The sequence below is a fragment of the Phyllobates terribilis genome, unplaced genomic scaffold (assembly GCF_046119375.1).
Source record: "Phyllobates terribilis strain yellow unplaced genomic scaffold, ASM4611937v1 Scaffold_4__5_contigs__length_816908805, whole genome shotgun sequence".
Lineage (NCBI taxonomy): Eukaryota > Metazoa > Chordata > Amphibia > Anura > Dendrobatidae > Phyllobates > Phyllobates terribilis.
In genome coordinates, this window is record NW_027362764.1 from 712,491,678 (window position 1) to 712,504,451 (window position 12,774).

A 12,774-nucleotide genomic window follows, 5' to 3' on the forward strand; every position below is an offset into this window, starting at 1 on the left:
TGGGATAAGGTGTGCAACGCGTTTCTGGAGCGTTTACGCGTTCCAAATACGCACCAAAAACGCATTGTGGGCACACAGCCTTAAAGGTGTTTGTCTCAAAGTTCAGTTCTCCTGTTCTGTTAGTTACTTGTCTCACACGGTTAATTCCCCTTTTCGTTTAAAATAAGCTCTGGAGACAGATTCTCATGCAGATCTAGGTCCGGCCCATGGTTAACATCTCATTTACATAAGAAAAACATGGATTTATCTGGAATAAGACCTCAAATGTCAAGGTATCATTCAGCTTCCTATAACCTACAGCCCATATAGACTGCTTAGGAGGATTGATCCTGCTGACAAAGTGGAAATAAGAGTCACAATACAACTCCTGTGTCTGTGCAGTTTCTGGATAAAGGCCATTGTTCCCCCTGTATTACGGTCTCCCATAGCCTGATGTGGTCCCAACTGTGCATGCAATTTGTGTGACTACTGGTAAGTAAGGATGAGCGGACCCAACCAAACTTTTAGTCCAAAGTTCGATTCGGGTACCAGAACTGTACCTAAACTTGAACCCCCATTCAAATCAATGGGGAGCTGAACTTTGGAGCTGCGGAAAAACAACTCTAAAAACAGACTTCCGCGAGAAGTCAGTGTTCGGAGTTCAGCATCGGATACTAGGTGTCTGGTGCGAATCCCGAACATTACAAGCTGTGCTGGAACTTCAGCCTTATAATGATTAGGGGGTATGGTGCCACCTCTTCACATATGTATAGCTCGTTAAACAGTGAGTGCAGATAAATGATTGTATATTCTTTTTCACCATAGATAAAAGCCATAGGACAACCGGAGCTTAATTCCAGCAATCCCGAGGAAGTGTTGCAGCTGGCCGCACAGAGGCGGAAGAAGACCTTTCTTCAGGCGATGGCAAAACTCTATTTCTGAGTCTGTAAATAACTTGTAGCCGGAGTAAATAAGAACTGGTTTTATTTTATAAATATACACTTTGTACAAACAATTAATGAAAATATACAATTCATAACTTGTTTTACATGTTATTCCCAGATCGGAGGGGGGGGGGGGGGGGGGGTAAAAACCTGGAATTCTGTACAGACACCATTGCTCTGGATGTGACCGTATGACATAGAAGCCACTAGCAGCATCACCGAACGGCAGCACACGCCGTATACAGAGGTTAAAAGGGGTATTCAGGATACCAGCACCCAGTCTGTCAGGACAGTGAGGATTGTCCTAGTAAAAAAGCTCCAGAAAACCTATAGCCCACATGGGTTCCCTGAAGTCAGTGATAAAAGCACCCGAGCTCACCCGCTATACATCCAGAAGAGAGAATGAGCTGTCATCTTTGTCCACCAGAGCATCACCTGTAAAATCTGAGAAAACCCAAAAACGGCCACAAGCCCAGATTAGGCAGGAGCATCACTGGAGATAGAAAAATACAACACCGTATGTTTTTCTTAAATATTTAGGAGCATTTTATTTTTGTATTTTAGGCTACAAATAATTTTTGTAATTGGGTTTCATTAAATATGTTGCACAGTTTGCTGGCTGCAGAATGATTTTACTGAGAACTCATCAGTGAGCGCATTCTGATAAACTTCAATTCTGCCGATTTATGGCCAGAGACCACATCAAATTTGAGATGGACTTTGAAGATAAGTGTTCAGACACTTTTTTTTTTTTTTTCCCTTCAGAACAAGTTTTGCAAGCAGATACCATTACCGAAAAAGGTTTTGGTTTTTTTAGCCTTTTGTTGGACTTTGCTGGAGCATATTCCATCAGGAGCTGCTTCAGGAAAAGTGACACGCACTTTTGTTTTTCCAAAATGTTTTCAGGGAAATATATAACCTTCAAAACTTGTCGTATTTCACATTGAATAGGAAGATATTTGGATATTTGAAAAACATTGTTAAAGCTGGTAAAAAAAAATAAAACAAAATCACAATGTGAATGTAAACTGTTAGAATGTCAGTGAGCTCATCCTCAGTCAAATCATTCTGCAGCCAGAAGTGTAAATTACAACTGAGGCTCTAAAAAGAAAAACTTGCAAAAAAACTTTGAAACCCAGTTGCAAAAATGATTTTTAGCCAAAAAAAAAAAAAACCTCCCGGGGGTCCATACTTAGTTTGAGCGCCTAGTACATCTCCATTATTATCAGCCTTATAATACTGTTATTCTGTAGCATTTTACATACTATTGAGAAGTTAGAAAACTGGTCCCACTACAACCATTTTGGGGTGCACTTACACAGGACAGGTACGGAGACTTCACCATTGCATCTACAAGGGGTTTATATCCAGCTATTCATATGTATGAAACATGAATTTATTTTTTTTTTCCCTACACCAGATCTGTAATGTGCAGCTCAGCGTACGTTCACACATCACAGAACGTCAGTGCAGATTATACAGCAGTTGACTACAGTACAATGCGAGTTTTATCAAACCCAAATTCAGTCGGGGGGGGGGAATTAAAGAAATTCTATATTCTCACACCAAGTTTCATTCATTGAGGAGGTGTAGGTCAGATCAGAACCTGGTCTTCATTGTGGCACTAAAAGCAGCAATTTAATTATTTTACACTCCTTTTCCCTTCGTATAGTTAATAGCACACACAGCTCGATGGACATTGCGTAACGTTCTCGTACAGTAAAGAATGGGCAGAAAGTCCAAGTGTAAGATGCCATTTTCAGCTTCTCTTGCCCATAGCTCAGTGTACACATCACCTAGATGGGCCTAGCATACAGGTCATCTAAGAAATAAATACTAAAATTGCCCATTTCCCAAGGGAGTCCATTTCATTCAGTACCCAGTGGCGTCAAGTCCTTTCTCAGTGGCCCCATTTTTAGGATCTGAATGGCGTTGTGCCACCATAGTTAGACCTTAAAAATCCAACAGAGCAGGCAGCGCTCGGGCCACGCGGATGCGGGTCTAACACTCTTGCTATAGTAATCTTATTAAAACTGCAACATGCCGGCACAAACATTTTACAACCATGTTCCCATACCAGCAAGGTGGCAATAAATAAAAAGTTGTACACTATATACAAAAAGGCACATGAGCACCAAATTACTCCACTTCCATGTAAGCTGCCATATGGGCCCCGATTAATAAAAACGTCCATACAGAAAGGATTCTTCCACTGCTACAAAGGCGTTTTCTCTGTACTCTGAGGGGGAGTTAATATGCCGCCTACGGTCCCCGGAGATTGTCCGTCTGATGGAAGACTTCCTTCTAATGGAATACTTTCAGGTTTTAATTTCACGTCATCCTGTGAAAATAAAAAATACACACACACTTTTTACTTATGTGTAAGCCAGAGATAGAGCAATAGTCTATAAAATACAAACTTCATACTAAGTGCAACAAGAATTTTTCTAAAATGAATAGGGGGGGGGGGGTCCTCATCCATTTGCTAGTACAGCATCCCAACAGCTCAGTACTGTGTAATCATAAAGATATACTTGTTAATGGGTTGCAAGATACAGAAAAAAAATGCCACATCTGTCCAGTTTGTGTTGGGAGAGTCACATTAACTTTTATAGAGTAAAGGTGAAGTAGCACATGGACAGAGGTGGCATTTCACCCCCTGATCTTAGTAGACTGCTCCACTGGATCAGTGGGCAAGAGCTGCATGAGATGTGCAGCTTTAGCAGATAGAAACATGCCCTTAAGAGTTTCTACACTAGGTTTAGCTGCGAAGATGCTGCCATTGTTAGTTACTTTGGAAGTTTAGGTCTGGGAAAGGCAAAAGGTTTCTGTCAATTTACAGTGATGACCAAACCCTATGGAAGGCATCAGTTTCTTACTCGTTAGATTTTAGTATTTGGAGGAGGCCTTTATTGAAAGTTAGTATAGGTGCACACGTCTTTTTCAGGCATATTCCGCGGGAAAAAGCATCACACAAAAAAAAAAAAAGTCCGTGCACAGCAATGTAAAAACGACACTGCTGTGCACATGTCCAATCTTCTGTTACTGCTTTCAGCAGATTCAGAAGCTGAAGCTGTAAAACAAGCGCCATGTCCATTCTTTCTGCGGTTTCATTTGGAAGCCGCCCGCTCAATATACTTGGGAGTAAAGACTGCCAGCGTTTTCGCCTTGGAAAACTTGGCAGTTCTGCCGGCATGGTAAAGATGCCGTGTGCACTTACAGAACTAGGGTATGTGACCCTTGGTCTTCATTAAAGTAAAACAGCCTGTACACGTACCAGCATGTGGAGGTAGTTCGTGTGAGTCTGGATATTGTGGCGGCCATCTTCTGCAACCTTCTTAAAAGTCTTTAGCTTTAATGGAGGATTTCTTTGTACCACTCTGAAAAATGGCGCCATCCACTGGACGCATTTGGAAATGCTTTCCCACTCCAGACCTGTTGAAGTGTAAATAAAAAAAACCTTAATGCACCACAATTTTTTTTCCTCCTCATTCTCAATGCTTCAACATCATTATCATAGGCTCCAAGAAACAAGTCATTAAAAGGGACACAAAAAAAAAGTTGCTTTCTAGTGTACAGTTGCCTCCAGAGTGTATGCATGTATATTTATATTTTAATTAGTCCCCCCCACACCCACGAGCCAGAGCTACTACATAAGTGGCCAGGCGGCTATTCCTCCTCATTCCCTTCCCCCATACACATGCTCAGCCTGGAAGGGTTTTCACACTGGAGAGGAATAAGCCATAAAGAGACCCCTCTGGTGGCTGCCAATCATCTGTGAGGACTAAAGATCAGGCATGCTGAAATGTAACATGTCCAATTCGTTTCCCGACCTTGATCTTCAGGATGCCACCCAGCCCAAGTATATGGGTGGAAATTGGGTCCTCCAGAGCAGGAGCCACTTTTTCCAGTCAGTCCCATTAAATTCACACCAACTGTCATGTAATCCCATAACCAATATAAAAAAGTTCAGCTTGTTGGTACCTGTAGCTTTGGAGACTATTTCCATTGAAGTATAATGGTATAATGCTGCAGCTGCCAAGATCCTGTACTGGAAATCCAGGGAGGTAATGTGAAGAATGCACAAATCTAAAAGCTGGAAAAGAAAAAAAAAAAAAAAAAAAAAAAACTAAATTGGAGTCTGCTGGAAGGTGAAAAGTAAAAAAGATGCTTTACAGATCAGAGTAGGACCCTCCATGATGCCCTGTTTCAGCATCACAACTAAAGGGGGGGTTTCCCATTATGTACAGTACTAGCATCAGAGAGAATATACATTTTAAACATAGAAACAATAAGCAGGAGTCAACAAAAAAATAGATATCTATCTCTCTCGATATCTATCATATTATACACATACACACAATGGCCTCTTTGATTCAGTAATCCATGGGTTTCCATATATATTAGACCCCACAAATTTATGGCAGTTTAAGGGCTCAGTCACACATCCGTTTTATCCACGTATGAGCAATACGGACCATTATTCTGATCAGTGTGTGGTCTAAGTGTCATCTGTTTTTTATCGTATGTGGATCTAAGAAGGTAACATTTCTCCTTGCGGAGAGTGACAACCAAGGCCTTGCATGTCAGAGTAAGGAGACTTAAAGGCCATGCATGCTCCTCTGGGAAAACAAATATGCAAATTACCTCTTCAATATGTGGCACTAGACATCTTGTACAGGGAGAAATTAAAAAAAGTTTATCCAATCACACTCGAAAGTGGTCCGATTACCCCCATCCCCCCTCTACAGACCCTCGGATCAAAAAAAAAAAAAACACATCTCTGCAATTTTCTGCATACCTCTCAGTCCACACAAAAAAAAAAAAAAATCACAAGCATGTAAATGGCCCCATAGACTATTATGGTACGAGTGCTAGTCTTTAACACGGATATCACTCGTACACGAAAATCGGATGTGTGAATGAGCCCTTAGAAAGTCCCATGGACTTTTAAAGGGGCAGCAACATACATACTTAACCAATGCTCTATTAAAGCTACTTCATCATGTGGTCACATAGAAAGGAGGACATTGGAGCAGAAGAGTCTTATTTGGGAATGGGGAAAAAAAAGTCTAATATTGAGGACCTTGTTCTAGGATAAGTCAATCTGTATCAGATTGGTGGTGGTCAGACATCAGGACACAGACCAAACAGCTGCAATTACTTTGGGATCAGATGTAAACTTCCCCCCCAGAAGTGCTGCAGCCATTGGCAGCTCTTACCAAAAGAATAGCAGGCGTTCTTCTGCAGCACCACCAAGGCTGCACATTGAACAAAGCTGCACTTTGCATCTCCACTGAAAGTTTTTACAGCCGGCTATCACCAAACAGCCGATCAGGGGTGATGCCCATCGGATACTGATGATCCATCCTATGGATCAGTCATCATCATGTGGTGCCCAGAAAACCCCTGTAAGCTCAGGACAGCGGGTGGGATCACGCTTTTATGTCGTGTAGTTTGCACTTACTTGAGCTATTTGGATAAACTGTTCCTGGGAATACTGAGGTAATAACAGTTTGGGAGAGTCTTTGAGAGAAGAAACTTGGAGGAAGAGATTTAGCCAAGCGATTATAGTCACTGGACTTAGCTCCCATTTCACTGCCTAAAAATAAAAGAAAAAAAGGGCAATCAATGGATGAATCCGCAAACAAGATACATGGATGTCACACAATGACCAGGAATAAGCAATTACCTTAAGTATTATTAATTCCATTTCAATAATATCATCCTCGCTGCATGCGCCGTCCGTGACATATGCAAACTCATGGAGTTTAGGTGGATAGATTTCCTGTATAAAAGCACATGCATATTGATGATGCAGACCGGATGGGAGACGTCCCATTTGTATTTATTATGTAAAAATCAGACATACCTCCAGTTTTGCTGCAATGAACAGGGTGGTGACGCCAATAAGCTGGAGCATACTTTTACTAACAGTTTTTTCGGTCAACATAAATCTGTCAAAGAAGTCTTGAGCGAGGTAGAAGGTTTCCCTGTGCAGACTGTAGACTTCAGATACCTGAAAGACGGGACAAATGTGATTATTCTGCAGCCGTGTATAGATGCTCCACTCATAACATCACAGAAATAGAGGACTTTGTATGCAATGCATGCTAGTCTTTATTAGACAACCCCTTCAAGTGTGGTCACCAGTCACAATGGCCACAGCTTCCACAAGCCATCTGGCACCAACCAAAGATCTCTAGATTCCTCGAGGTTCTGATGAAGTGTAACACTTACCTCTATCAGCCAGTCCATCAGGATGGAGCGCATGTCAGGGTTCAGATTGGGGTGGTTTTGTAGCATTCGGCTGGAGTGAACATATTTGGACTCTTTACTTAACATTTTCAGCCACACGTCTTTTGAACTTCCCCAACTAGATAGGGGGAAAAAAAAAACATGTTTATTAAGGGTTTACCGTTATGTATATTTTGTGCAAGACAAATTTAGCTTAGAGAAAAATAGGTTTATAGGTTTCAGCCTCCAATCTCCTTTGCATAGATTTCAGTGGCTAAAAGTATGTGAACCCTTTCATATTATATACATCACCCAGAGTAGACTGGAAAAGATCCCAAGCACAAACCGAGTTCACTTTCATGTGCCAGTATTTGGGTCAGTTTTCTAATGCGTATTTGTAAGACAAAACACACAAGAGGTGCATAGGTTTCCATTATATATTCCCCCCCCCCCCCCCCCCATTACTTTTGTAGGTTCCACTTTATTTTGGCTTACAGATAGCAATGGAAACTACTGCTGGGTTCATTGACCTTAGACAGTAGCCACATCAGTGTCTCGTGGTCAGTGATACACCGACTGGCTGCAGGCCTCCTAACCCCGACCTATGAGCCCGTCCTCTCATAGTACCTTTCGGTCTGGAGACTCCGCGGCCGGTCTGTGCATCACTGTCCATACTCCGATGTGTAAATTCAGCCTCAGTCCAATAAAATGGTTAGTTTGACTAATAAAAGCCTGGGACATGCACCTCTATTATATTGGCGTTAGGCATCAGCCAGGTTTACAGGACCAAAACTTCATAGGCTGCAGTGGAGACGCACGTTCGGGTCAGTGGAGACACAGGCAATTCCAGGTGTGAGGACTAACGCAGCACTGTTATAAAATGCAGTATTATTCCGACTAAAGCAAGTATTGACCAAGAAGAAAACGCGGAGTGTCAGCGAGCCGCCTACCTGAGGTCTGGTAAAGGAGATGGACTTATGAAGAGATTCTGGAACCGGTATCGTGCAAAGTTTGATATGTTGGGCATGACCGAAACTTCCTTTTGTGGTGTTTCAATGAGGACACAAGGAGTCCCCCCTCCAGCTGTTATCTGTGACCAGCAGGCCTGTACAAAGCAAAGCAAACATCTCAGCCTTCTGCACCATCACGGCTGATAAAGCCTCCACAGGAAGAGACACCCAGAAGACGCTGCACCCACAAGTCTTACATTTAATGGAGATCACAAATTAAATTAGTTTTATTGTTACCTGGATCTCGTAGTTGTGCCTTTTCGTCTCCCGCTGACTGTCGTCTGCCAGCTTTATGTCCTGTGTTGAAGGAGAAAAAAAAAAAAAAAAAAAACTTGGTCACACCTTAATGCTTCCACACACATCGACTGATAGTCGGGGCAGATGTGGATCAGACATGTCTTATGTCAGACTGCTGATCGCTTTGTTCTCCGGAGATAAGCCACCAGCAGAGATGCCTGGTGATGGCCTGCTCATAGATAATAGCTTGGCTGACCGAGCGCTCCTGTATGGCAGAGATGGCCGCCGGATGAACGTTTCACCAAACCATCCTTTGGCCGACGGTCATCTAACGTGTGCAGCTGTCTTCGGGCCGCAGTCCTCCACTGCTCAGTCATCAGCCTGATCACACATATAAAATGGCTGAGACTTCTAGTCCATGTGGTTTATTGCAGACATCACTAGGGCACGTCATCCCAATAGAGCAGTGGGCCGCTGTGCCCTCTGGGGCCAGTGCAGGTTTATGTCAGTAAATTAGAGACCCCTCACCTCAGCTTTTCTTTTCCTTGTGGCCACTGTAGACGGACATTGATTTTCTGCATCGTTTTTTCCATGTTTTGCTTGTAGACGACCACTGCAATTTAACAAGACAAACGATGTGAGTAAAGTCTAGGACGCATGGCCCTACTGTACACCCAGCAGGGACAATCCTGCTGTACCCACAGAAACTCCGCTCATACACAGGAAACACAGGCTGAGCATGCAGATTTTAGTGGGGTGGGGGGGCACATAACCTTCTGTCTATGGCGGTTTCCAGACTGATCATGTCAGGGGAAGACGTGTAGGCCTTGTTAAATTTCAGAGCACTTTCCTATTCTCAATGCAAGCAAGAAGCAGCCAGAGGTTTCAGGTGGAGCACATACACTGCCCTGAATCAATCACTTATGAGGGGTGGTCAGCCCACATTACTGTATTCAATCTCTGTACAGCCCCATAAAACAGCAGGTTCACAAGTCTATAGTGCAACTCTGTAGGCCTCAGGATTCATTGGTGGTTGGGGAAGGGCAAGTTGGGATTTCTACTATCAAGGTTTTTATCAGTATGGTGCCATACAGTAACACAATGTGTAACCTACTCATTTCTCAGCCGTAGCCCCCCAATAAAGTGCAGGGAGACTCTTGAGACCACATCTTGTAATGTGGTATACATCTATACCTCTGATGGACATTACAGGGATATCAATGTAAGCCGGCCCGACAGGTCACAAGGACACACAGTTACGTATATGCCGAGCGCCTTCCTGATGCATATGGCAACCGGACACTGCAGTGTAAGGCGCGTACTGGCGTAACCCTGCTTTAGGCTATGTGCCCACGATGCAGAAATGCTCAGGGTTTTTTCCTAGGAGTTTCTGCGTCGCCCTGGCAGAACAAAAAAAAAAAAAACACGCATGCGGGTTGAGAAGCACTTTCCAAGCGATTTTAGCATCACTTGGAAAGTGCTTGGCAACACTATATAAATCCATGCAAACTGCATGGATTTATATAGTGTGACCGAAAGAATGGTAAAAAATAAATATACAACTTACCCTCTGATAGCCCCCGGTGTCTTGTTTCCCTCTGTCCAGGCTGCCGGCAGCGGTACACTGAAGGACCTGCCGACGTCAGCGTCGCGTGACCCGTCACATGACTAAGATGTCAGCGCAGGTCCTTCAGTCCATCACGATCTGCCGGCAAGCACAGACAAGGAGACCGGGGGCCGCCAGAAGGCAAATATAATATTTTATTTACAGTTTCTATGGTACCCGCGTCCAGAGAATCTCCTGTCCTCCAGACCTGGGTACCATCCGCACATTGAACGCATGTATTCTGCATGTGCTTATCTAGTGAAGCGGAATACATGTGTTCCAATGCAAGTCAATGGCGGCGAAAACGTTAGTGCTGCGTTTTTTTCCGCAATGATAATCCGCAGCATGTGCACAGCACATGCGGATTATCATTGGGGAACATGGCAGGCCTTCTACCAAGCGTTTTTTAAGCGTTTTTGCCGCTGCGGAAACGCATTGTAGTCCCTGCCTCAGGCTGCATTCATACATCCATCCATGTGAAATAGTGTGCTGCCAGATAGAAAAAAAAAAAATTACAGATCCAAGAGATTCTCAGGACACGTTCTATTTTGAGGATCAGAACAGACTCAATAAGTCTGTTCAGTACAAGGAAAAAAAAATTATAATTAAATTAATGTATTTGGATGTGCACTCAGTGTCCTTTTTCTACAGTTTAATATATTTTTTAGCATTGCAGCCATGATCTATGGCCGTATTATGGATTTGTAATGTGGGGAATGTAGAGTACTTGTAAAGGAGGCTTGTACTGTGCATCTCATCGGACATGATGATTTCTGGATGTTCTTTCTACAGTTCTGGCTAAAAATATAAACTGCAAAGAGTTTGTATGTTCTCCCAGAGTTTGTGCGGGTTTTCTCCGGTTTCTTCCCACACTCCAAAGACCATACTGATGGGGAATGTAGATTGTGACCCCAATGGGGAAAGCGATGTATGTAAAGCGCGAGATTATATATATATTATATATATAAAAAAAATATTATATAGTTTACACTTTTTTTTTACTTTGATGTAAAAATAAAATACTCACCTTCTTCTTGACATTATTCAGAAACGAGAAATAACCCTAAAGAAAGAAAAATAAATAAGTCATAAAGTAATTCTGACCATTGGCCAGACACACGATATACAAAGTAATTTTCAGATATTATTTTTTTTTATATATATATTAAAATTGCAAAAAAAAATAAAATAAAAGCTGCAAATCAGTTTCCATTAGGCAAAATTGGTAGAAATCTATGGTTCTTGTCTGATACCTCCCCCCCACCCCTATAATAAAGTGTGAGCCCCCTAATAATGTGCCTGTGTGGGAGTCAGAGGTGCTCAGGAGCACGGTGCAGCCCCTGGTGGCAGGAAGTGGTATGGCAGCCTTATGTGCGAGTGCCAGGAAGAAAAATGCAGCCTATAAAACATAAAAATTTAAAATAAAAAGCAATCGCTAAAACAAAGTGTGAACTGGTTGCTCATTGCCCCTTCCCCTGTCACCCCCTTATGCACAGAGCAGACCCCCGGGGGACACTGATCAGCAGACTCCCGCCAAGCTCAGATGTAGAGGAGGGGGCACACAGGCCAGGTGCCAGGGCAGGCAGCAGATCAGGGGGTCCCCAGCAGCGGAGCCCCCCGGGCAGGCCTATGTAAGGAGAGGGGTGCAGGGGCGCGAGGCTGGGAATGAGCGGGGACTCCATGAAGGCGCCAAATCATAGAGAGCGCCCAAAGTCTTCCCTCCAAAGCCCGGGGGGCGGGCAACTCACCCGGATTCCTCTCTCACACCCGACACAGCCAGATGGCGATTACCCGCCACATATACAGCTGCGGCCGCTGTACACCCTGCGCCCCCCATACTGCACACAGGGGGCTGCAATCCGTAGGAAGAGGGGCAGTAACCCTCTCACTGCCAGGAGCCCCAGAGGATCTGCGGGGTCATTCCACCCCCAAATAAGGGTCCACAATGGGCCCTATAAAAGGTATTTATAGGATTATTACAGGGCATGGGTGTAATGAATGGTGAGGAGCCTGCAGCCCCAGGTGTGCACAATAAGCTGCAGGAAACACTGTGCACAATTAACAATTCTATATATCATACATACATACATACATACATACATACATACATACATACATACAGCTATAGGGTGTAGGGCAGCACTTACCAGAGGACACACTTCCAGTTGCAGCAGCAGCTCCAGTTCTCATCTGATCAGCTGGCGCCAAGCCTCTTTATAGGGCAGAGGAGGGGACTGGGACTGCGCATGCGCCCGGGGGGGGGGGGTCTGACCTACCACCACCACTACTACTACCACCACCATTATCACTACTACTGCTACTTCAGCCTGGGGGAGGGGGGATATCAGACTCACTAACATGGCTTCACCTTTACTTTTATTCCTGTACAAAGAAATGCAAAAAAGTGTTACTGAGGCATGGTGGTGGTGGGGGAGGAGGATGTAAGGGGAATCCTTATACAGGACAAGGTTGTTTTCTCTTTGCAAAGCAAAATAGAGGGACGGTTAACCCTTCATATCAAAGCTACAGTATAACTGTGTGGCTTAAAGACCCCCAAAACAAATCCCACCACAATCCAAGTGAGCTGAACTTAGAACACACAGGATTCCATGGTGATGTTGGGTCAGATCATTTTTGGGTTTTTTTTTAAACTCATAGCGCCATCATATTCCACAGCGCTTTACAGACCGCATCATTACTGTCCCCATTGGGGCTCACAATCTAATCAAGTCTTTGGAGTGTGGGAGGAAACCCACGCAAA

General features: G+C 43.7%; 2 protein-coding genes across 2 annotated transcripts in view; one reads left to right on the plus strand and one right to left on the minus strand.

Moving 5' to 3' along the window:
* The window catches only part of INTS8 (integrator complex subunit 8), a 93,964-nt gene extending 92,911 nt beyond the window's left edge, over positions 1-1,053 (plus strand). Inside the window, exon 27 of the mRNA XM_073679653.1 lies at positions 805-1,053. Coding sequence (XP_073535754.1) covers positions 805-921 — 117 coding nt within the window. The 3' untranslated portion in view covers positions 922-1,053. The remainder of the gene's footprint in view (positions 1-804) is intronic.
* Positions 1,053-12,268, minus strand: CCNE2 (cyclin E2). The gene is made up of 12 exons (XM_073679654.1): positions 12,161-12,268; positions 11,041-11,076; positions 8,936-9,020; positions 8,408-8,467; positions 8,111-8,265; positions 7,164-7,299; positions 6,796-6,942; positions 6,616-6,711; positions 6,391-6,525; positions 4,908-5,019; positions 4,201-4,358; positions 1,053-3,264 (listed from the first exon to the last, which is right to left on the minus strand). Exons 2-12 carry the CDS (start codon positions 11,052-11,054, stop codon positions 3,139-3,141), a joined length of 1,224 nt encoding a protein of 407 aa, XP_073535755.1. The 5' UTR covers positions 11,055-11,076; positions 12,161-12,268; the 3' UTR covers positions 1,053-3,138.
* Positions 12,269-12,774: the final 506 nt, after the last annotated feature.

What these genes read in the sequence shown, in the direction of transcription:
- CCNE2 (XM_073679654.1), bottom strand. An exon ending in TCTCCTTTACCAGACCTCAG is followed by an intron (nt 7,300 to 8,110) that starts GTAGGCGGCTCG and finishes CCCCCTATCTAG; the next exon opens with TTGGGGAAGTTCAAAAGACG. An exon ending in TGGAATTAATAATACTTAAG is followed by an intron (nt 6,526 to 6,615) that starts GTAATTGCTTAT and finishes TTTTATTTTTAG; the next exon opens with GCAGTGAAATGGGAGCTAAG.